We start from the raw sequence: 23,644 nt of genomic DNA, 5'->3' as shown, positions 1-23,644 counted from the left end.
GGAGATTTATGCTTCACTTTGGGGAAAATTTGCTTATAATATTTCTTTGGTAATTTCTTTCCCACTGTTTTCTCTGTTTGCTTTTCCCCCCTGGTATTCCTACTAGTTAGAAATAAGACTACTGGGCTTTATCCTCTAAATCATTTTTTTTTTTTTTGCTATCATATTTCTAATTTCCAAGAGCTTGTGCTTTTTCTCTGATTATTTCTTACAAAACAAAACTCTGATCTTATTTCATAAATGCAATATTTTCTCCTACTTCTCTAAGGATATTAATGGTGGGTTTATTTTGTTTTAGTTTGTTTACTTTTTATTCTGTTCCCTCAATCCTTTCTGTTTCTTCCAGGTTCCTTTTTACCATTTATTTTAGTCTCTTTTGTGTTCAAGATTTTGTTCTAAGGTCTGGCGATCCTCAGTTGTTCACTTGTGTTTAAGAGTAAAACACTAAGAACATCATTGGAAGCTCTGTGTGCATGAGTGGGGCTTTTAGGAAACCTGTTTGTTTGTTTGTTTTCCCATGGGCAGCCCCAAATGTCAGCATCTGTAAGTATCTGTAAGTCTCCTTTCTGAGGCAGTTTGGTCTTACCACTCAAAAGAGGTTCCCCTGGGGCTAGGGCAGGAAGGAGTAAATAGCTTTGGTTATCAAAGCAGAGGGAGCCTGTAATCTGTTTGCTAGGGTTGTCTCCAGAGAGCAGCAAGATGCTAGAAAGGAAGGCCTGGGAGAGCAAGGGGTCCACAAGACAATACTTGTGTAAAAGATTCCTGTTCCACAAGAGAAGTAGCACAGCAGCAGGGAGCTTCTGGACCTGATCACAGATAGGGATTGTAGCTGTCTGAGCAGAAACCTGAATGGACAGAGGATCAAAGATCAGAGGGCCGCTCATTCCCACTACTTGATGCCTGGTGCTATAGAAAGCCTCATAGCCCTGGTACCATTTTGCAGAGAGTACCTTTGGTAGATCCGATCTTTGTTTTTTGCTTTTCTAGCAGTTTGTGGAATGGGTGCTTAAATTGAAAAAATTAGGTTAGGCTACAGGAAATAAAGAAAACAGTTTATGAGCTGGGATTCCTAGCTGATATGTGTACATTGACATATAAACTAATGCCAAGTGTACCAAATAATAATGACATAAAATAAATTCCCTGGGCCCCAAGTGCGAGAGTTCAGGATAGGCTTCTATTGGTTGCCTGGCTGCCCCCAGCTTCTACATTGTTAAGCCTGCCTACATCCATCATTGGAGGAGGATGCAGAATGTCTCTTCCTGCTCACACATCATCAGGGGATCATCAACCCTCCAACAAGAAAGACAAAGGAATGCAGCTGTAACTACTGGCATTTCTGGAGAGAATTTTTGTCCTTTAGCTCAGGGATCACACATGTGTGTGCACGTAGGTCCACATGTATGTACACATGGATTAGGTTCCTAGCCAAAGTAATCAGGGGACAGATGAAGGAATCAAGCTCATTTCTAGCCTGATTCCTGCCCAGGGTCTCCAGGCAGAGTCCTGGCACCTCTAGGGATGTAATCACCGTCCAAGGTGTCTGGGGCAGCTAGGGGCCTGCTCTGCTTTTATAGTCTGATAGTTCCAGAAACTCAGAGTGGAGAAGAGAGATGATGTCAAGGCACGGAGGCTCAGGGGAGGATGGGGATAGGGACTGGAGTCACTCCTGAGCACTAGTGAAGGGTAATCCTCACTCCTCTCTTCCGTCTCCCTGACAGCCCTGTGCGAAGGCAATGTGTCACCATATTTTCAGCAATTCTGCTAAGTTGTGTCTCGGAGAAGTGAAAGACAAATCTCCAGAGGTTTACATGTTTGATTCACACCTAACACAGCAGCTGTCTGTTGCCAGGGGAAATACTGCTGCGCACATTTCCAGCAGCAGCCAGAGACCAAGTCTTCGACCTTACAGCCATTTTGTTTGTCTTGTTGTTCAGGCCTTGGGGAAAAGTGTGAATGATGCAATGCCAAACCTCCTTTTTAGGAATGATGCAGGCACTGGCACTTTGGGAAAATAGAAACCTGGCCAGGGGTGGGGGGCACTTAGCAAGCAGTGGTAGGTGAGACGCTGCTCTCTTAATAGATGCATATGGATTGCATTCTAATAATACTTTGTGCTTATCTCAAAGGACCTTAACCAGAGAGCCTCATTAAGATCTCATGACAGCCTCATCAAATATACAGAAGATCTATGCTCTGTGTGTCAAAGAGAGAAACTGAGTCCTGAATGACTGGCTGGGTGACCTGTGATTAACCCGTAACAAAAAGGCCCAGAAATCTATATTCATTCTCATTACCTCTCTTTCTTTCTTCATTCTCTTTGAGCAAATTACTCATTTTACAGTACCAGTTTATTACTACACTCCTAGGTATATACATGGAATATGATGCATTAAAACCAAGAAAAAAACCATCCAATTCATAATATGAATGTCTTAGGGGATGATTTTCCTTTTCAAGGAGCAATTTTTTCACTTTAAGATGATTCCCCTTGGAAATGCATTAATGGTAAGCTTCCCTGGTACATTTAAATGTTGGCTTATGGATCTTTTCAGAGAAAAGTAGGGAAGGCAGAGGGGGATGATTTTTTTTTTTTTAAGTAGCCTCCACTGAATGCAGGGCTCAAACTCATGACACTGAGATCAAGACCTGAGATCGAGAGTCGGATGGTTAACCAACTGAGCCACTGGAGTGCCCTGAGGGGGCAGGGGGATGATAATTTAAGCTGAAGCATCTGGTGGTCAATGCGCAGTGAAGAGAGTTTGGAGATTAACAATGATATCTGAAGTGATGGTGTAAGCCAATGAGTATATAGAATTGATTCACAAAAATGCAACTCAGATGTAGTTTTAGGGGCCATATGTATCTTATGAAAGTGAGCCTTGCTTATAGCAGTATAAGTCCAGAAGTGTAGAACCCCAGAGGGGCTTTATGGAGGTTTGGTGGGGCAAGCCTCAGTGGGGTGTGGGTCCTCCTTGACAAAGAAGGCACCAGAGACTCCTGCCAAATGGTCTTACAGAGCTTGGCCACCTGAAAGGCTGGGACAGCTGCAATCTTGGGGTATCAGGAAGACCATAGGTGATTGGCAGGTAAAGGGCTGTAGGACCTTTGGTCCTAAATCCAGATGGAGTTTACTGTTCCCTCCCCCCATGTATGATGTCCTGGATTCGGAAGGAGGGGGTCACATCGGTGCTGAAAATTTGCCTGAATTTTAATCCCCTTGGGAGGTAGCCTGTGCTCCTGAGAGCATAACAGACCTGTATTCACATATGGGCTCAGCAACTTCCTCGATGAGATTTCTAACCTCTCCAAGTCTTAGATTCTGCATCTGAAAATGGAGAGGGTAATTAACTACCTTGCAAAGAGGTAGTAAGCCTTAGAGATGATGTTTGTGAAGGATTTGCATTTAATAGGCACTCAAAATTAGTAGCTATTATTTTTATTGGAAGGGAGGCTGAAATCCCATTGCCAGTGGCGGGGGGGTGGGGGTGGTTGGTGGGAAGAGAAAGGCTGCATCAGCCAAACTCGGTTGGGAGTGGACTTCAATAAAGAGTGGATGGATAGGGGCATCTGGGTGGCTCAGCAGCCGACTTCCACTTGGGTCATGATCTCAGGGTTGGTGAGTTCAAGCCTCACATGGGCTTACTGCTGTCAGTAGGGGAGCCTGCTTCAGATCGTCTGTCCCCCCTCCTCCCCCTCCCCTGCTCACGCTCTCTCTCTCTCTCTCTCTCAAAAATAAATAAAATATTAAAAACAAAAAAGAGTGGATGGATAGTCAGCATCCCCTCTTGCCCTCCCCCCAACAGTGCCTTAAGCACAGGCCTGCGTATCCAGCAGCACAGGGTGGGACCAGTGCCAAGAGCTGCCAATGCCTTCCCAGCACAGCCTGGGACTTTTGTGTCAGAAGCAGCAGGGCACCAATTAGGTGCACCCATCTGGGACTTTGAGTCAGGAGCTGGTGGTGCAAAGAAATGGGGTGGTGGAGAATCCACTTTGGGGTTAGTGGTGGCGGCGGTATCCGGTTTCCAGGGCAGCAGAACCAGCAGCAGTACCTGGGGAGTTCCAGCCGTGGTTGTGGAGAGGGCTGAGACGTCTAGCCTTCAGCCCTGGTACCTGTTGGGTCTTCATCAGGACGGTTTTGTGTAGGGATTTTTGGCTGCTGAGCCTCCCTTTGTTCTTATCTTTGTTCTGAGACTGCCTGAAAATTCTGTGGGTTGCCCCGAACTCCCTTCAAAAAATTATTCTCTAAGTCAGAGAAAGTTCATTTCTGTCCTTAGCAACAGAAACTTGACTAGTACACCTTCCCAAACCACCTTACTTAAACTAGTCTCCTCACCCCCCCACCCGACTTTCTATTTTCTTTACTGTGTTAATCACTGTTGGCAATTTGATAGTCGTTCGTTATCTGTTTTCCTTCCTTGAAAGTAAGCTACCTGCCAGACCTCCTCCCCATCCTCACCAGGGCCCCTCCATTGCCAGGTTCCCAGCAGCTGCTGGCTGTAGTGTAGTGGTTACACCCACAGACACTGGAGCCGGCCTGCCTGGGTTTGAATCACGGTGCTGCCATTGTGAGAGTTTGGACCTCTGTGTGTCTCAGCTTCCCCATTATTAAAGCAGGGAGAATGACGGTTCCTGTAGACAGTGACAATTAAATGAGTGCATATATGGGATGTGCGGCCTGGCACCGACTGTTTACGAACGAATGAACTTAGGAGAATTTCAAATGAGCATAACAGTTGCTTTTCAGGATTATGATCTTTGTCTCATCACCTCAACCTTCACACTCTGAAAGGACCCTTTCTCTAGGATCAGGCTGAAAGTTTACCAGATTAGTATTTTGGGTCTGCGGGGTCACACAGTGAAGGGTCCGGTCTTCGAGGTGACTCTCCACTTCAGAGTACTTTAGGCTGCCCGTGTTTTGTTGCATAAGCATCCCCAACTGAAGCGCTCACAGTCTGGGAAGTCGAGCTTTCTGAAACCAGTGAGTCATAGAACCTCCCCTAGAGGCCTCTCGTTGTCTTTCCCCAGCTTGCTGGGGCCAGTGCGACTGCTATTGTTTCCAGGAAGAGCTGGTCCTTGGGGGAGCCCCAGGCCTCAGAGGATACAGGAGCATCAGGGAAGGCATCTCCTCCCGACGGAGCTGGGCCTCGGCAGCCAACCACAACACTGCATTCCTGGATGACTGCTCTTCTCTGGAATCAATGTGTTACTTTTTCCACGGCCTTGGTCTTCCGGGAGGGGTGGATGCCCCTGTGAGCCAGTCGTTTGTGTATGTGTGTATGCAGTGTGAGTTGACTGATGGTGCAACCAAGCCTGGGGCAGAGAGTCCAGACATTTGCTGCTCTATTTTAAGATCCCTGGTTCTGTCTGTTTCCCAGCAATTGTCACTTGGTCAGAGGAAAGGGAAAGCGGGGTGGGGAAAATGAGGCCCAAGCCACAGCTGCTCATTACTTCCAGCTGGGTGGAAATTCCCATTCTTCACGGAAGCAAAGCACTTCCCCTGCCCCAAAACCCAGTGACTCAGAATTCTTCACCGGTCATGGTCAGGACAAGGTCTTGCTCATTTTAATCACAAAAATCAGTATAGCACCGCCTTCTTTGTACATCTCTTAGACTTCTCAGAGCTCATTCACACACTTTCCTCCCATTTGATGGGTAAGACTTACATTATTACTCTCTGTTTACAAGTGAGAAAACTGAGACACAGAGAGGTTGGTGGTTGCCCGTGATCACACAGCTACTCATAGAACCAGTCACAGAGGCTAGATCTCCTGAGTTTTAAATTATGTTCTGTTATCCAGTAAATAGCCATCTATTATCTTCCCCCAAGGTGCCTGTCCTATGCTCACAGGCATCCATCCATGTATTGGAGAATGAAGCATCAGGGGCTGGGCTGCCTGTTCTGCAGCTTATTTAAAAAAAATTTTTTAAACGTTTATTTATTTTTGAAATAGACACAGAGCTTGAGCAGAGGAGGGGCAGAGAGCGAGGGAGACACAGAATCCAAAGCATGCTCCAGGCTCCGAGCTGTCAGCACAGAGCCAGACGCGGGGCTTGAACCCACAGACGGTGAGATCATGACCTGAGCCGAAGTTGGACACCCATCCAGGTGCCCCATGTGGCTTATTGCTCCTTCAGTTCAGCTTTGCAGGAGGGGACGTAAACAGGAAATAAACAGTTATTGAGTGCCTACTATGTGCAGCTAGTATGGTTTTGTAGGTTCACAGTCTATGGAAGAGAAAGTTGTCGAACACAAAATTAAAGTAAAATGTAGTGAAGTGCTATATTGCTGCAAATGCAGAGTGTTACGGGAATTCAGAGAAAGGGGTCATTCATTTTGTCAGAGGCAATGAGGAAACTATCAGAGATGAGGTAATTTTATCTGTGAAAAATTTTCAAGCATACGGAAGAATTGAAAGATGATTACAACCACCACCTAGGTTCAACCATAGTTTGCCATATTATCTTTCCCTCTCAAGGTACAGCTATGGCTGAATCATTTGACAGTAAGTGAGAGGAATCATGACATCCCTTCTGAAACATTTCAGCATGCATCTTCTAAGAACAAGGACGTTCAAAGAGTGGATTTTGAGTTGGGTCTTTTCAGATAAGTAGGAGTTTATCAGACAAAAGAGGAATGTCATTCCAGGCTGCAATGACAATACAAGGAAAAGCAAATGGGTGGGCAACATGGAGTATTTGGCGAAAAGGTTGTGGAGGGTGACCAGAGCTGAAGGGGTAGGGGAGCAGGAAGAAGAGGACATTGGAGCAACTGATTGGAACCAGACTGTGGAGGAACTGGAATGTCCTGATATGGAGTTTCTGCGTGACCCTGGGGAAAGTGGGAGAATCTGAAGGCTCTGGAAGAGAGAGATGCCATGCTCTGATTTATCTTTATCCGGCACCAGAGTGGGTGGAAGAAGACTGGTTAGCATGAGAGAGGGTGGGGACAAAGGTTGTGGAGATGGGAGGAGAAGATTGCAGACATCAGATCAGAGTAGATAGGATTTGGAGGCTGACTGGAGTTAGAAAGGATGGAAGAAAGGGATCGCTGGTGGTGAGTGAGATTTCTTTTAGAGCCAAGTGAATAGATGCCTTACTACCATTAAATAATGTCACTAATCTAGTCAAATGTGGTGGTGTGTATATAATACTGAATTCATATTGGACAAGTTAAGTATGAAGGCACCCAACTTGCGGGTGGATATAGGCTCTTGAATTCTAGCAGGAGCCAGGGAGATAGGTTTGGGGGTCATCAGCATACAGATGTGGCAGAAGCAATCACAGCTTATTCTGAAAGAGGCTATCATACTGGAAGAGAGGTGGGTCAAGGCCACAGCCCTGGGCAGCATCCGTATTGGATGAACGGGCAAAAGACAAGAGGAGCAGCCACAGACATGGGAGGCAAGCCAGAGGGTGGGCAGCCCACCTGGCAGGTTCACAGTGAGCATTAAATGAGCTCATATGCATGAAATTCCAAATTCCAAGCTCCAGGTGAAGACTTTGTAGTTGCTGGATAGGTGAAATACCATTTCTAGAGGGGAGGGATGTTCTAGATGAATGGCACAGCCCCGGGGTCAAATCTGCTGGGCGTCCCAGGACTGGCCCTCTCTAACCTGTGTCTTGGAAGCAGGAAGTTCTTTTCTTGTGCTCCCTCTGCCCCTTCCCAAGAAGTGAAGACCAGATTGAACTATAAGGGAAGATAAAAACCCTCATCTCCCGAATCCTCTTGGAGCTTGAGAAACGAGCATTTTGAAATCCAGGCCAGGAAAGGGCTTTCTGCAGCTCCAGAGAAGGTGGGGGCAGTGTGTGGAGTGAGTGGCTAACCGCACGGGCGCAGGAGTCAGATGACCAGGTACCAGGCTCTGCCTTCTGTCCCTTCCTCCATTAACCTCTCCCTGCCTCAGTTTCCCCATCTGTAGAACAACAACAGTAAGAGTACCTTCTCCAGAGATTAGTGCAAGACTTAAATGAGATGAAGACCAGAAGCACCATAAATATAGAGCCAGAAAGCACTCACTAAATGTTAGTGATTATCATGGTTATTACTGCAGCCCCGGTGGGGTGGGGGTTCAGGAAGCCTGGGGATTTGGATCCAGCAGGTTTCCCTGGGGCCATACTTGGAGCAGCACAGCCAGCGGGCTGGTGGAAAGGGAGGGGCTCAGCCCGGCTCAGTCACACAGCTCGCCTCGTGTCTCCCCGTGCTCAGATGCGTGGGGCCCATTAGGGAGGGCTCATTTCTTTCTCTGCAGAACATCACGCACCCCCCCGCTGTGCTCTTCCCTCCGTCCACCTGGGCCTGTTTCTAGGACAGCTGCTATGTCAGGGGCTGATGGCCTGGGAGCTTGTGAAAGGACCACCTGTTCCTCTCGCTCTGCCTGCCCCTTCCCTCCCACCCCAACGCCGCCAGCCCCAGCCTCCAACTGCTCGCATATCAAACCACGTTCCTCCCTCTGCTCAGGTGTCTCGGGCACATTGTGAGAGGCACGTTTCCTTACAACTTGTCCGGCACTCACGGCTAGTGTTGCCCTCCCGTTTCCCATAAAACTGCTTTCCCTCTGTGTCCCTGCATCGGCCCTCCCCACCCTCACCCTCACTCTCTCTGTTGACATGGGGGTTCATGGAAGGTGACTCAAAGGAGGGAAAGAGGGCTGCGTGGAGGGCAGGTCTCTAACTCCCACCAGATGGCAAAGGCCCTCCTGCAGCTCTGACCTAACATCTCCGCATGTGCTTGTGATGTTCACATGCTGGGTTTGCTGTTCCCGCAGTCCTTACGTCTCTTCAGTGGCCTACGTAAGCACCTAGAAATCCCTAACGAGGGCAGTGTGGAGACATGGCCTGAAGCAGTGGCCAGGGGCCTGTGAAAGAGCTGCTCAGAAACCAGAGAACAGGCATTGAGTAGCCCTGGGTTGGGACCTGCCACACAGAACTGGGTTCCAGTCCTGGCACCTGCATTTACTGGGTATGTCACTTTGGTTAGACTACTTACCCATGATTTTCCAGTTCCCCATCTGTGGTGGTGTCTATAAGGCACTGAGCTCACTGCTAGATCATGGCAGGGCATACAAAGAGCAGTTTCTCTTCCTCCTAGACCGGGTTTAGAGTAGGGCCAGGTGTCCTCCAGCTGGCTGAAGTCTGTCCTTACTCCCAAACACAGAGCTGGGTCCGGCCCACGGCTTCTTCCCAGCACATGCCTCTCTGAAGTACTTAGAGGAGAGGGAGAGAAGGGGACAAGGTGTGTTGGGGTTTTCCTTACTCAAGACCTTCAGAGAAGTATGACGAGGAGGCACAGATTCCATGTGTGTTTGGTGCCCTGTTTCCCACTTGAGCTGTGCTCTGGAACTACTCACATCTGCCAGACCCTTCCCCGACTTAGTGCCAGTTCGCCTGCACTGGGGGACTCCACAAGCCACAGTGGGAGACGAGTTTGGGAGATGCATAGTCATGTTTCACTGTGTAATCCAGCCGGTCTGTGACCCATTTCCAGAAAGCTGTCTGGTTGAAGTTCAGCCAAGAATGTCTGTGATCCCAAAGATCTCATCTAGAATGGGATGTGTTTCCTTCACTCCTCGTTGACGATTTAATGAGTTCCTGTGCTGTGCCAGAGACCGTGCTGGGCACCAAGGTTCAGGAGGCCAGGCCTCCCTGGGGCCATTTTGGATCTGCCCAAGTGAACACCCACTTCTCAATGGTTAACTTCCCAACACTGCGTGTCTCTGGGATCAGGGATAGTCTGATGTGCTGAGGCTCCCTGAGAAATGAGGGTGGTAGGCTTGGGCTTCATCGGCTACAGTAGAGGTTTCCCTGCCTTACACACTCACTCTCACACACAAACACACATACTCATACAAACACACTCCCAGTTTGAGAATAAGACAATGCTTCCTCGTCACCTATTCTGTATCCCTGTCCTCCCTTAAAACAACAATTAGGCTGTTTTCAGAGTCTTCCCAGAGAACAGTGTGCCTTCTCCTTGCCCATCTCAAGCGCTGGTGGTTGCCCTGGTTGAGGAATGTGGCAGAGACAGTGAGTGGTCAGAATCTCCCCTTCTACTCCCCAGCTAGAGGGTGGCATGTTAGATTCCCTCCACCACCACCCCCCCCGCCCCCATCCCGGGGCTTACTTCCTGCCTGGAGAGAGGCACAACCCAGCATGTAGCACCTGTCTGATTTTGCAGTTCTAGGATCCAAAAGTGCTCATCCTCAGCCTGGGAAGAAGCAGGGAGTTGGAATTGTAAACATCATCTTTCAGTCGTATGCAAATCCCAGACCTCCCATTTTCCCCCCTCATCCTTCATCCTAAGTGGTTCCTCAGGGCCTTGGAAAATTATTAAAGGAGGAAAATCTGCATTCTGACAAACTTGTTTCTATGTCTCAGTGAGTGGAAGTGAAATGCTCTCCGAAATATGACATCTGTGACAAAAGTGAACAAAGGGATGAGGAGGGAGGGTGAGAAAGAGGAAGACATTTAGAAACCCAGGGTTCTTGAGTAGTTTCTCCTATTTTGGAATTGGCAGTCTTATGTGAGATGGGGGTCATTTACAGCCATTAATTTAGTTGGTACTTTAGAGAACGCATCAATATGACAGCAGGAGCACTTGCAGGTGAGAGTGAAGGTGACAGGGGGCGAGTATGGGGACAGGCTGAGGACAGGCATGCTGTGGGGAGGATGCTGGGCACCAGCAGTCAGTGAGAATTCAGGAGTCTGAGGCAGGTGGATGGTTGGTTAGTGTGTGGGGTAGGGCTGACAGTCACAGGCAGGAGGGGAAGACCATGCGTGTGGGTCAGACGTCATACACCGAGCGAGGAGCCTGCGGAAGGGCCACAGCCAGCCTTTAGGAAAAAGCATAAACACTGGAAGCAACATCTATCAGCAGCCAGGCTCCCAGGAGGCTGAGGACAAGCAAAGGTCCCCAGGGTCCAACACATCCCAAAAACTTCTGGAGATGAAGATCTGCCTCCCTCAGAAGCTGCTCTGGGGCTCCTTCCGGATGGGAATCGCAGTCCCACAAGAGCAAAGAGGGATGGAGAAACACAGCTGGAAAGGGTGGCAGGGCAGAGCAGCTGAACTCGGAGCTTTCCTGCAAAGAAAAATCAAAGCCCAGATATTAATGGAAGGACTTCAGCAGAAAAGGGGGGTCTCTGCAACCACTCTTGGGAACTGCACACACACAAGGGACTGAGGAAGCAGAAAAGGCTAGGGCCAGTGATGACATACACTAAAGGCAAAGATAGAAAGTGGGAGATGTGCATGACGAGAGAAGGATGGAGTGAGCGAAGAAGAGATGTTTGGAGAGGAGACGAGAAGAGGAAATTACAACAGAAAGAGGGGTTGTAGCATCCTGCCATGATTTCCCAAGCTCAGCCTTTATCTTCTCATAGTGAGCAAATGCCGCTTTCTGGAGAGTGCCATACCTCCAGCAGGCATGGCATGTGCTTAGGAGCACAGGTTCTGGACTTGGACTATCCGAGATCAAAACCCAGCTTGACCACTAAGTAGCTGTGTGACCCGAGGCCGATTACTTAACCAGCCTCTGCCACAGTGTCCTCAAATGTAAAATGAGGACAAGAAAGTACTCATCTTGTGGGGGCACTTATGAGAACTGGAAGATAATTCAGAGGAAAACACACAGAACAGAGCCTGGCACTTAGTAAGTGTTCAATAAATGCTAGCTGTTATGATTGGTGTTGAAACAGAAGCCATCCATCTATTCAACACTTACTTAGATACATACATTGGACAGGGCATGGTGCTAGGGGCTGAAGATAATAAAAAGGTGGCCAAGGCAATGGTCCCTACCCTCCAGGAGCTCATGAGCAAACAGACTGGAAATCAAAATTAGGTCTCAAAATTCGGTGATAAAGTCAAGAAGAGTCAACACTGGTCCTGTGGTTTTAGGACTAAGGATAATGGTTGCCTCTGATGGGGGGGCGGGTAGGTGGGGTTGGCTGGAAGGCACATGAAGGAAATTTCTTTTAAAGTGAGTATTACAGAGAGAGGAGAGACCTTTAGGCCAAGAGAATCTCATGCTCAGGGCTTTCTATGTGCAAGGCAGCACGGAGACATGAGAACCTGCCAATTGCTGAATTTGGTTGGGCTTTAGGGTGTGAGATGAAGGATGTGAGATCAGGCGGTCAGAGCCTTAGATGCCGTACAGAAGAGTGTAGACATGGTCCTATAAGCCATAGGTACCGCTGAAGAGTTTCAGCCTCCTTCCCAAGTGACTGAGACTGCCCTGCCTTGGAAGCCAGGGGTCCATTAGCCTGGTGGGGGAGGAGGAAAGCAGGCCTCCCAAACCCCCATACCCTCAGAACCTCTCCCAGACAGGAGGGAGAGGAAAGAGGAGAAGAAGTGGGAGAAGAATAAAACAGCCATTGAAGTGAGCTGTACCCAGTGCTCTGAAGGGTAACCAGGAAAAACAGTCCTTTCCTGCATCCAGGCTGAAGTCCTTCAAGTCCCCCTGCCCGAGGGGAGGGCACCCATAGTTGTTGTCATGACCTCGCAGGGAGATGGCCCCGGTGACTGTCTACTTCATGCATTCAGGAAGGGATATCTCTCTCCTCACTGAGCTGCCTCACGGTATGTGCTGCTCCTGCTGTTTTTATGCTTCTATCAAACCGTGATATGCAGTTGTGCATCCTGAGAGCCTTTGCTGTATACGAGGGATTCCTAAATCTTCCCGCACTCCCAAACTACAACTGGCTTGTACAGCTCTCCCACTGGGAGCACGCTCCTTCCTTCATATCTAGCATGTCTGGCTGTATTCCATCGTGCTCAAACCCCACTCACTCCTTTTTAAAACATCGCAGACACTCCCTGAGCTCTCACTTTCCGGGACTTCTGTTGCAACTCCTGTCAATAACTTCCTTTCACCTCTCCTTCCCTACTGTGTTAGTTCTGTTTCCTCAGAGAGGAGGAAATAGAAGGTCATTAAACTCAGTGAAGAGCCTAAAAGCTGTGATTTCCTCTACCGGCCAGGGAACATAATCAATTCTTACTAAATATTTATTGGTAGATCGATGATGGAATTGGGAACATTCGGACCCTGGTGAGGATCATCTGCACCAAATCAGAAGTCGAGAAAATGTTTCCATTTCCCCGGATCGTTTTCAGCAGACAAGGTCCTGTGTAGACTGCAGCTCGGTGGAAAGGGTGGTGCTGGGTGGGGTTGCAGAGGAGCAGGGGCGGGAGTGAAGGGCAGTGTGGCCGGGATGTTGTGGGATATTTAATCCTGATCCCAGATGACCCAGGCTTCCGAGTTGTGTCCCCACACCCTCCATTAAAGGGAACACAGCTGTGCTGCGAGCGCTGGGCAAAAACGAGGTCAGGTTCATGCCCAAGCGTGTGAGGTTCACAGGTGGGCTCAACATGCTGGATTTCCAGCAACTGTGGAGTCATTACTGAAATTGCAGACATGAACCAGCCCACCTGCTGGGAAGAGAATTTGGGATACATTGTGAACTTCAAAAAGTTTCTGTCTGGAAACCGAAGAGGTAACCATGGCAACCGGGAGGCAGGTTGAACTCAGAGAGGGCTCTTCATCTTGAGCCGGGAGCTTTGTGCTCTCGGATTGGATTTGCCAGGCTGCAAGCCTTTGTCTCTCTTGCCTCTTTTGCCTTGTTTGTCCAATGGGAGAAAGCACTAGCTCAGGATCTGGAGAGCGGGCCCGGGTTTCAGCTGTTTTCAGTTCCAGGGTCCTTAAGTAAGGTCACCTCAGGCACTGGCTGTTTTGTTGTCTGCAAAATAGAAATTAAGAGGCTCCTCTGGCCTATTCACAGGGATGCAGACAGAACAGGAAGGTTTAGGGAGGGTCTGTGCATAATCACTATCATTGTTGTTATGTGGCCATGTCTGGGCTGATTCCAACATGGTGCTACTGGGGGCAAGACCTGGCATTCAGTCCGTCCATAAACTTGTTTTTGTCGCTTGAAGAGAAGCTGTCCCGGATACCACCTGCATCCCCACCTGGCAGCTGCATAATACAATCAATCCCACGCTGGGGATTGAGCTGAGCAGCACCGGGTGCAGCATCGGGCCTCCCCTCAGCTGACCAACTCCTCCAGCAGAACGTGCTGCTGATGGGGAGGGTGGGCTACTTCCTCGTGTGGATGGAGGGTTGTGCTGAGCAACACAGATGTTCAAGAGGCATTCTTCGATTGCCCGGCTGCACACCACTGCCCCCCTCCCAACCCCTGCCCCACACCAACCCAGCCCTGCACTTGTGAGAAAGGAAGACCCAGGGATGGGGGTGAAGGTGGGATGCTGGCACCTGAGATGCTGCTGCCAGTGTTTGTACCTGCCTCTGTCCACTGACCCACTGGGAGGCTGGGGAAGGATTTGACTCTACTCTTCAGAGCGCATTATGTTTTTACTAACCGGGTCATCTTCTACAGGCCCTGGCTTAACAAGAGAATCTGTTTTGTCAAATGGCCCCACATGTTGCTCTGATTTGGGTCTCTTTTGCTCAAGCAATGCCTCGATAATCTCCAGGCCTTCCTGTCCTCACCCCTTCTGTGGTTTTAACCTTTCCTTCCCTGACCAGCTTTTCTGGGCTGTGTCACCCTACTCTCTCAGGTGAGGACCTCTTCTCCTCCTGTCTCTCTCTTCTGACCCTTTACTCCCAGGCTTTGCTAAAGAACAGCAACTCTTAGATGCCCCTCATGGAAACCTAAATTCCAAGAGGCACAAAAAACTTACTACTTTTCCTTATTGTCTGGTGATTCCTGTATTCCTAGTAAGTAAACCCGAGAGCTAAAGTTATTGAGTGCAGACTATGTGTTCAGCACTGATCTAACCACCTTGGTAGGGGTGCTGTGGCATACCACCAAGATTTCTTGTTTGGGACCGAGGCCCTCATTCTCCAGCCTGTGGTCTGCTGTAGGCTCACAGCACAGTCTCTCTGGGAGTTGCCCTTGACAGAGGCAGTTGCCTTGAGATTAAGCATCTTCTTGGGGCCACCTCATACATTGAATGATTAATGTAAGGTACAAAGGCCTGCCCCCTTGCTTTAATGGGGGCATCCCCTGGGGCCAATGGTGGTCTCTATCACAGCAGCATGGCATTTAACTCTTCCCTCTGTCTAACCCTGCTTCTCTCACTCCCTCTCTGATCTGAGAACTTTCCCCAGCAAGGCAATGCCTCAGGGGAACTGCATTTCCTGTCTCCTAGGGAACTCTAAGAACTCATGTAATCCTCATAACTTTATGAAATAGGTGTATCATATTTTCATCTTAGAGATAAGGAAACTGAGGCACAGAAAGATTAAGAATCTTGCCCAAGGTCTCCCATTAGTAAGTGGTGGAGCCGTGATTTGAAACCTGGAAATCCAGCTCTGGATTCCACACTCTAAACCTCACATGCAGCCTCTTCAGTAGCAATTCCAAGGGAACTGAGGGGCAACGGGGGTGAGGGGTGGGGGTGGCTGCAAGGCTTTCATGGGAAGATGGGGAGAGAGGGAAGATGTCCTTGATCTCAGAGATAAGGACACTGAGTTAGCTGCTGCTTAAACCCAGGGTCGATCATTTATCAGTTTACAGAGGTGTTGGGATTCTAATTTTGGGTGGTAGGGCAGTGGAAAAAGCATGGGAAATTCATATGTGAATGCTGGCATAACACTAATTGTGTAAGGCTGAGCAAATTACGTAACCTGACTCTTAGTAAAAATGCCTGGCATACAGATGCTCAATAAAGAGCTCCCCGACCCCGGGCCGTTTGTCTGCTAATTCCAACCCTCTTTAACTTTCTGACTCAGTTTCTTCATCTCTGAAATGGAGGTGATGGGATGGCTCTTCGAGTAGGAGCACAGTAAATGGTTGCTATCAGTATAATCACGACGCCGTCTTGCCGGGCTAGCGCCCCTCGCTCCCGTCCTTCAGGGCCCCGCAGGTTCAGGCTCAGGCTGTGACTGGCACTGTGTGTGTGCCTCCCCAACGTGCCACCCCCTACGCAAATCCGCCTGCTACCGCTGACTTGACTTTCTGCTTTTACTAGAGGCCGACGGGTTTTTTCCTACTAAACTGAGTGGGCGCACCTCGTGCCGTGTAACTTCCCTGCTGCTTCTCCCTCCGCGTGGCCGCGTCCGCCCGGAGGAGGGGGCCGCCGCGTGCGCCCAGCGACTCACAGCTGCGTGCAAGTGGCGGGCGCCCCGCCCCGTCGATCTCCCTGGCCCCGCCTCCACCTTCCACCTCCACGCTTCGATTGGTCGGTGGCGCGCAGCCCCGCCCCACTCCCTCCGAGGAAATAAAAGCCGCGGTAGCTGCGCCTCCTTGCGTGCAGTCCGATAAAGCTCAAGTTTGCTCAACGGTGCCAGTCGCGCCTCTTGCCCCTCTGCCTCGTCGCGCTCGCGGCGACCGCTGGAGCCCATCACCATCCTCCCCACGACGTGCTGCTCTGAACCCGCAGCTATGTGCCGGACCCTGACCGCCTTCCCCACCACCTGCCTGGAGAGGTAAGAGAAGCTTGTCCCATGGAGCTTGCCAGCCGCCCAGAGGAAGAAGTCCTAGTCCCACCAGTCCTTAAGGAGTGGAGTGGCAGGCTTGGGGACCGGGTGGGCGGGAGAATGAGACTCTACTGACTTGAGAGGAGAGGCAGAGGTCACCTTAGTTCCACGTTCTCAGATGCTTCCCTTAGAGTCCTAGAGACGCCACGGGCCAAGAGAAGGGAGGAGGAAAAACAAGGGGAAGTGGAGGGACCACTGTTTACTGTTATAGCCCAGCCTCTGACAAATGGCAGTCGTCAGGTGACCTGCCAAAGATCGGCTACACGAAGAGCACGTTGGCATCAGCAGGCAGAACTGCCTTTCTAGTTTCTTAAACACTGGGTTTTCATTCTACAGCCCGGATCTAGGAGCATGAGTCCCCTTGCCCTGAGAAGGCAGGGAGGTGTGTTTTGGGTCCACCAGTGAGGGATGTGCCCACTTCCCAGGGAGCTACTCAGCCACCTCTAGCCCTTGCTGGAGCTGGTGGCTGTGAAGGCGAAGGCAGGAATCAGTTTCCACAAAGTTCCAGAAATATTCATGACAAGCCTAGAGGGTGCCGAGCTGCATTCTGCTAATCAACAGGCACAAATGTAGACTAGTGTGACTTAAGTGGGAAAGAGGCCATGTATGCTGTACTCTGAACCCAGAAAGTTTAAGTCCTACTGAGGAACAGCTGAAACATTACTTTCATTGTTCTGGGTTGGTGATATTAAGAAGAGAAGCAAAGTTTAGGCCCTGGGAACAGCTGAAGGTTCCCAGGAACCCTTGAGGCTGGAAGGTGGGTGGCACCGGCCCCAACTCTTCTGGGACGCCTCTTTGCCCTGGCTGAGCAAATGGGGAATCCTCCCATGTGCCTGCTTTGTCTTCCAGAGCCAAAGAGTTCAAGACACGGCTGGGGATCTTTCTTCACAAATCAGAGCTGGGCTCTGATACTGGCAGTGTTGGCAAGTTCGAGTGGAGTAGCAAACACGGCAAAGAGGGGTGAGTCCTGCTGGCCGGCCTAGGGCCCTAGAGGGGAGGGATCCAGATTGAGGAGAGGAGCCACAAGGAGGAAAATACAAGCAGAAATTAGGACATGTGAGGGTGCATCTTGGTGACCCCTTCCTGAGGATTTTAGTGAAGATTCCTGCTGGTCTGCTATGGGTGATTGGGTCGGTGGCTCCAGGGTTCTCGGCCCACCGACAGATATGTGTGCCCAGGGTGGAATGTCTAGTTACCAGACTCCTCCACCTGCAGATGTCACTGTCTCTGCAACCAGGGCTAGGACAAGGTCTAAGAACACTTGAGGCTTTTCAGTCAATGACTTTACTCCCATTAGTGTGCACTTTGCCTGTAAGCCCTTTCATATTGAAAATCAACACTGCCAGGTGCTGCTCTAGGCTCTGGGGTTATGGGTAGACTTAATCTCTATTCCTGAGGCCCTTATTTCCACGAGGGGAAATGTAGAAAACAAAGCCCACGGTCAGAGGAATAGAAACAATTTTGGACTGTGAAGAGACAGTCTTAGAGTTATCTACTGAGGACTAGAAGGCCCCTGGCTTTGGTTTCTCATTACTGAATTAATTGTCCCCTACAAAAATACCTGTAGCCTCAACCAAGGGTTGGAGGAGTCTGCTCCAGTAATCACTTTGTGTGAATTCTACAACCTCCATGAGAGTTCTGGCTAGGATTTATGCTAGGCATTAGTTTGTTGATTTTTTTTTAAGTAAAATCTTTGCGTTTTGTTTTGTTTTCTAGCAGAAACTTCTCAGAAGATGTGCTGGGGTGGAAAGAGTCATTTGACTTGCTACTGAGCAGTAAAAGTGAGTAGGATCCTGTTGTGTCCGTCCGGGGGTGGCACATGTGTACCCATGTGCTTTGGAGACAGCCTGAGGGATGCTGAAAGCGTGGGCAAAATAATAGTTGTAGTAATAATAATAATGATCCATCCCCTAGTGTGCCAGCCTCTATTCAGAATACAAAGGCAGGTCCTTGTTCAAGAAAATTACATCCTAAAAATAGAGCCATTAACTACAATTGCTGTCTTTCTTCTTTGATTCCTCGCTGTCCCACTGTCTGACCTGTCTCTCCCTCTCTCCCCTCAACCCCAGATGGAGTAGCCGCCTTCCATGCTTTCCTGAAGACGGAGTTCAGCGAGGAGAACCTGGAGTTCTGGCTGGCCTGTGAGGAGTTTAAAAAGCTCCGGTCGGCTACCAAGCTGGCCTCCCGGGCTCACAAGATCTTTGATGAATTCATCCGCAGTGAAGCCCCAAAAGAGGTCAGAGCCTCCACATGTCCTGTGGACCCTCCACCTGCCTGCTCCTTCCCCACTGAGAACTGGGGGTGGTGGGTGTCCATCAGGGCAAGGGTTGAGTATAGAGAGTGATCTTATTTTGCACAGGCATGAATGGGCTTCTGTGGCTGGAGACTAGGAAAACCAGGTTCTGTGCCACTCATGGGTGCTGTTACCCTCAGACTCGCTGATGGGGCTTAGAGGGGTTGGCAGGTGTTTTGGCTTTGGTGCATACCTGCTTTTGTAAACTAAGCCCTTATTAGAGGGTTAAAATATACAAGTGGGGAGACAGGTCACCCTAGGGACCTTGTGTGACCTGCTTCAGTCCCCTGGCTGACGGTGCCTCAGGCTGGTTGGTATGTGGTTGGTGAATTTTTCCACCTTCCCTCAGGTCTCCATGGCTGGCCTCAGCGTTTGGTAAAGTGCACGGGGCCACCTTGTGGAGAGAATATAGTAATACCTTGCTTTTGTATCCTATTTTGTATTGTATTTTCTGAGCACTTTAATTTTTACCACATTATTCCATAAAAGAGTTATTGAGCACCATTTACATGCAAGGCACTGTTATAGTTATTAGAGACATAGCAGGGACAAAAGTCTCTACCCTAATGGGAGAAGATGACAATAATGGTGAAATACATAAATATATGTCAGGTGATGGTGCGTGTTTTGATCCAAACAAAGCAGGATTTGAAAGGGAGCACAGGGGGCACGTGGGTGGCTCAGTCGGTTAAGCATCCGACTTCGGCTCAGGTCATGGTCTTGCGGTCCGTGAGTTCAAGCCCCGTGTTGGGCTCTGCACTGACAGCTCAGAGCCTGGAGCCTGCTTCAGATTCTGCATCTCCCTGTCTCTCTGACCCTCCCCTGTTCATGCTCTGTCTCTCTGTCTCAAAAATAAATAAACATTTAAAAAAAAAAAAAAAAGGGGAGCACAGGAGTACCGGATGGGTGGACGTGTGAGGTCTTTTTGTTTTTACAAAGGGAAGTGATGGGTGGGCTGTTCCATAAAGTGACATATGAACAGATAAGGGAGGGAAGAACATTCTAACACAGGAAATGGCAAGTGCAAAAGCCAGAGAACACATGTCCTAGTTACTACGAACCAGGCAGTGAGCCTGTGTGGAGCACGGAGAGTGAGGGAGGGAGAGTAGGAGATGAGGTCAGACACGTGGCCAGATGTGGGCCTAGGTGGCCCTGCGGGCCCAGCATACACTTTGGCTTTTCCTCCGAGTGACCAGGGAAGACAACACTGCTGCTGACAGACTGACTTGAGTTTGAAAAGGCTCACTGTAGCTGCTGGCTGGAGAATAGACCACAGGAGTGAGGGTGGAGGGGAGAGACCAGTTAGCAGGCTCTGACACTAACCTAGGAGAGAGGTGATGGCGAATTGAACCAGGACTGTACAGAGGCAGGGATGAAATGGGATTGGATTTGTATATATTCTTTTTTTTTTAATGTTTGTTTGTTTATTTATTTAGAGAGTGAGTTCATGAGAGAGAGTGCGTGTGAGTGGGGGAGAGGGCAGACAGAAAAGAGGAGAGAGCATCCCAAGCAAGCTCCACACTCATGACCATGAGATCATGACCTGAGCCCAAATCAAGAATCAGAGGCCCCGGATTTGTATACATTCTTAATATGTTCTTGATAACTGAGAGATTTGATGGCAGATGCTGGATCTGAGGTGGGGACAGGCCCACAGTTGAAAAGCCAATTAATGGTCAGCTCAGGAGACCCCAGCTTCCAGGTTCACAGTCGGGTACCCCTTCCACTGCTGCACCTGCCCGTCAGGCCCTCCTCGGCCCCCTGACCCCTTGACCCCCTCGCCTTGCCCACTCTCCACTCACCCACATTGTTGCCCTCCTTCCCACAGGTAAACATAGACCACGAGACCAGGGAGCTGACCAGGACGAATGTGCAGGCCGCCACAGCCACTTGCTTTGACGTGGCTCAGGGGAAGACCCGCACCCTGATGGAGAAGGACTCGTATCCGCGCTTCCTGAAGTCACCTGCTTACCAGGACCTGGCCGCCCAAGCCGCGGCCGCCTTGGCCTCTCCGTCCAGCTGCGGCCCGGTGGAGCCCTCACACACCTGAGCCTTGTGGCAGTGAGGAAGCCAGCCAGGAAGAGAGGTGGAGTCGCCCATCCCTGAGGCAGGTTCTGCAAAGCAGGCCCGAGAGGACAGTGAAGGAAAAAGCCCATCTGGCCGCCTGTTTTGGAAGCAGCGCCCTCTCCTCTAGATACTGTGGGACTGAATTCTGTGCAGGAGTGGGTCCCCCCACCGCCCGCTTCCAGGACCAGCGGATAGGGCTGGAGATGAGGGTTGTGTGGGGCTCTCCGGGGAAAGGAAAGGTGGTGGTGGAGTGATCATTGGCTCTTGTTCTCCATGAGGCAGGAAATATTCCAGCCTGGATAAGGGGAACTTGTAAACGAGAGAGGGGAAGACCACCAGATCAGCTCTTCCGCCTGTTGAACAGCTGACTCCGATTGCATCCTGTTTTCCTAGTTCCCAGGCTGTCCAGGACACAGAAGGGCATTCCCAGTCTGTCCCCTTCACCTCTGGGCTGTCCGAGGGTCGCTTAGCTTGCCCTTCTTAACATTCCCGTGTCCAGCCTCACAGTCTTATTGAGGCTGGAGAACCAATTTGATGCTTTCCCCAAGCAAGAGTTTTATACCTCAAAAACTGGCTTTTTGAGCCCCTTTGCAAGTCAGTAGAGAGCCTGGAAAAGGGGCCATCTTGCGCCTGTGAAATTAATCTTGGTGCTCTTGGTGACCTTTGTAGGTGGTCCCTGACCCTGTGCCTGCGGCAAGGTCCGCCTGTGAGCAGGGTCTGTGGGGCCTCTTGCTGGGCTGTGCCCTCTCGTGGCTCCATGCTGCCCTTGAACATAGGGCCCATGAGGAGGCAGGTGTGGGGCCCCTCAGTGAGTGGCTAGCCCAGCTCTTGGGCCCAGCAGGGTGGAGCTAGGGAGAAAAGGGTCATGAGAACTCTCTTGGCAGTTTCCAAAAGTTCCATTGAAATCAAGCCAGTATTTTTTGTGGGTGTGAGAACAGGGAAAAAGGGCCGCCCTCAGTGGAAGGGGAGCCTTGTGTTTCTTTCCTGTGGATGTGAGGTGCCCTTACCAGAGTGTGGGGGGAAGTCGGGCCTGGAACTGAGATGGCCCTTGGAAGACTTTAGAAGCTGGGAGTGCAGCTGGGGGGAGAGACTGCTTGGAGGAGGCGGACTGGGAGAAATCAGAACCTGCTTGTCACCTCAGGGCAACACCAAACACCTATTTTTGGTGAGACTTCTGCACGAGCCCGGGACACGGAGGCAAATGAACCCGGCAGCCCCGTTATGCCCCAGGAAAAGCAACACTGTTCTCTCTGTGCTGTGAGCTCCTCCAGGAGAAAATTATTTAAGTATAATGTATTGTTGGTTTTGTGACCATTGTCATAGCATATTATTTTATTACTGTTGTGTGGTTGCTGTTGTTATTTATTATTATTGTAATTTCAGTTTGCCTCTGCTGGAGAATCTCAGCAGGAACTGGCAGCCTGACTGTCTCCCTCTCCACCAGACTCTACCTCTACGTGCTGGGAACCTCTTAGCGCCTGTCAGGGACTCCTCACTGGTTAAATATTTATTTATTGTTGACAATGGAGCTGGTTTCCTAGATAGGAATGTGTACTCAATCCCTGTTTCCCTGTTTTAACATGTTATATTCTTGTACAATAAACATAAAGCCCAGATATGAGATTCTGTCTGCGGGGGCTGTGCGGTCTGGAAGAGGTGAGGAGAAACGCCATGGAAAGCCTTGTGGGGGAGCTGGCCTCCGGAAATCCCTCAGGGCACGAGGGAAAGCTTTTGTGTTCCTGGCAGAGGCACAGGGGAAAGACCCATGTTTGTCTGGTGACTGGGAGAACTGATGAGGAGGGGCTAGGTGCTAAGGGTGGCCACCAAGATTGGTAACTTCCTTCAGCTGACGATGGCCCCAGCAGGTGTCTGGCTGTTGTGTTGATTGGACCCTGTCAGCCTGCTGTCATTTCGGAGCCCATGGCCTTTGCCTGGCTGACGCAGCACGAACCATTCCCAACTCTGCCTCTAACAGACACACAAGGGGCGGGACTCCTCGGTCGAGTAGCCACATGTTTTCACTTAGGGGGTGGCTTTTGGGCATCTTCACTTTTGCCCATTCTTAATTTGCACTAGAATTTCATGCACATTCAAAGGATTCATATTTCTAAAATAATTTCGTAGAAGTCTTTGAGATGAGCTCCGGGAAGCCACTCTGTCTGCAAGGCCGCTCCACTCCAGGGGCTGAGGGGAGTAAGGGGGTTGAGCTGGGCTTGCAAGAATCTGGGGGTAGGTTTGCAAGGATCATATCTGCTCATCCTTTGCCAAGAGCCTATTTGTTCCCTTTGCTTACCCTACCAATCCTCTGCCCCACCCCGTTACCAGTATTTAAACTTTTCTTCTCCGTCGAATTATCTGTTTGTACTCTGCAGTTTGTTGGCTTGGATGTGGATGATATCTAGTTGAAAATGTGGGACAGGGTGAGCTCAGGGTCCCCCTAGTACTGTCGGCCCAAGAACTTTTCTTGAATTATCTGTTTGTACACAGATCTGGACCTGCTATTGACTTTTATTTCTCCTCTATTGTTAGTCTGAGTTAGTGGCCAGACTCGGGGTATGACGGGCAGAAAACCTGATAGATTCGCACTCTAAACCCAGATCTAAGGGGGCAATTCTGTGGGCAGTCCTAGGAGGGATCCGGACCTTAGGGCCAGAGAAGATTGGGTCAGATGCTGTGGCAGGCCCTGGTCCCATTTGGTCCCTAGGCCAGCTCTGTGAGGTAGGTGTATTAGCCTATAACACCAAGGAAACTGAAGTTTGTGGGGCAAGGAATATGCCCAGGGCAGC

General features: G+C 49.9%; 1 protein-coding gene and 1 long non-coding RNA gene across 3 annotated transcripts; one reads left to right on the top strand and one right to left on the bottom strand.

Annotated features, from left to right (window-relative positions):
- Window positions 1-12,989: 12,989 nt before the first annotated feature.
- Window positions 12,990-16,116, bottom strand: LOC109254071 (uncharacterized). The gene is made up of 2 exons (XR_002074634.2): window positions 16,031-16,116; window positions 12,990-13,736 (listed from the first exon to the last, which is right to left on the bottom strand). It is a non-coding gene; the product is annotated as an uncharacterized LOC109254071 (long non-coding RNA).
- Window positions 16,011-22,479, top strand: RGS16 (regulator of G protein signaling 16). Of its 2 annotated transcripts, none has more exons than XM_019427631.2 (5): window positions 16,011-16,447; window positions 17,348-17,458; window positions 18,218-18,279; window positions 18,568-18,734; window positions 20,620-22,479. In XM_019427631.2, the coding sequence occupies exons 1-5, from the start codon at window positions 16,404-16,406 to the stop codon at window positions 20,839-20,841; spliced, it is 606 nt and encodes a 201-aa protein (XP_019283176.2). In that variant the 5' UTR covers window positions 16,011-16,403; the 3' UTR covers window positions 20,842-22,479. The 2 variants fall into 2 exon arrangements, with proteins under 2 accessions (XP_019283176.2, XP_019283167.2); XM_019427622.2 differs by having other exon boundaries at window positions 16,012-16,447; window positions 18,215-18,279.
- Window positions 22,480-23,644: the final 1,165 nt, after the last annotated feature.

The sequence above is a fragment of the Panthera pardus genome, unplaced genomic scaffold (assembly GCF_024362965.1).
Source record: "Panthera pardus isolate Hobbes unplaced genomic scaffold, ASM2436296v1 HiC_scaffold_21, whole genome shotgun sequence".
NCBI lineage: Eukaryota > Metazoa > Chordata > Mammalia > Carnivora > Felidae > Panthera > Panthera pardus.
Note: the sequence above shows the minus strand (reverse complement) of the source record. Positions and strands in the feature narration are given on the sequence as shown.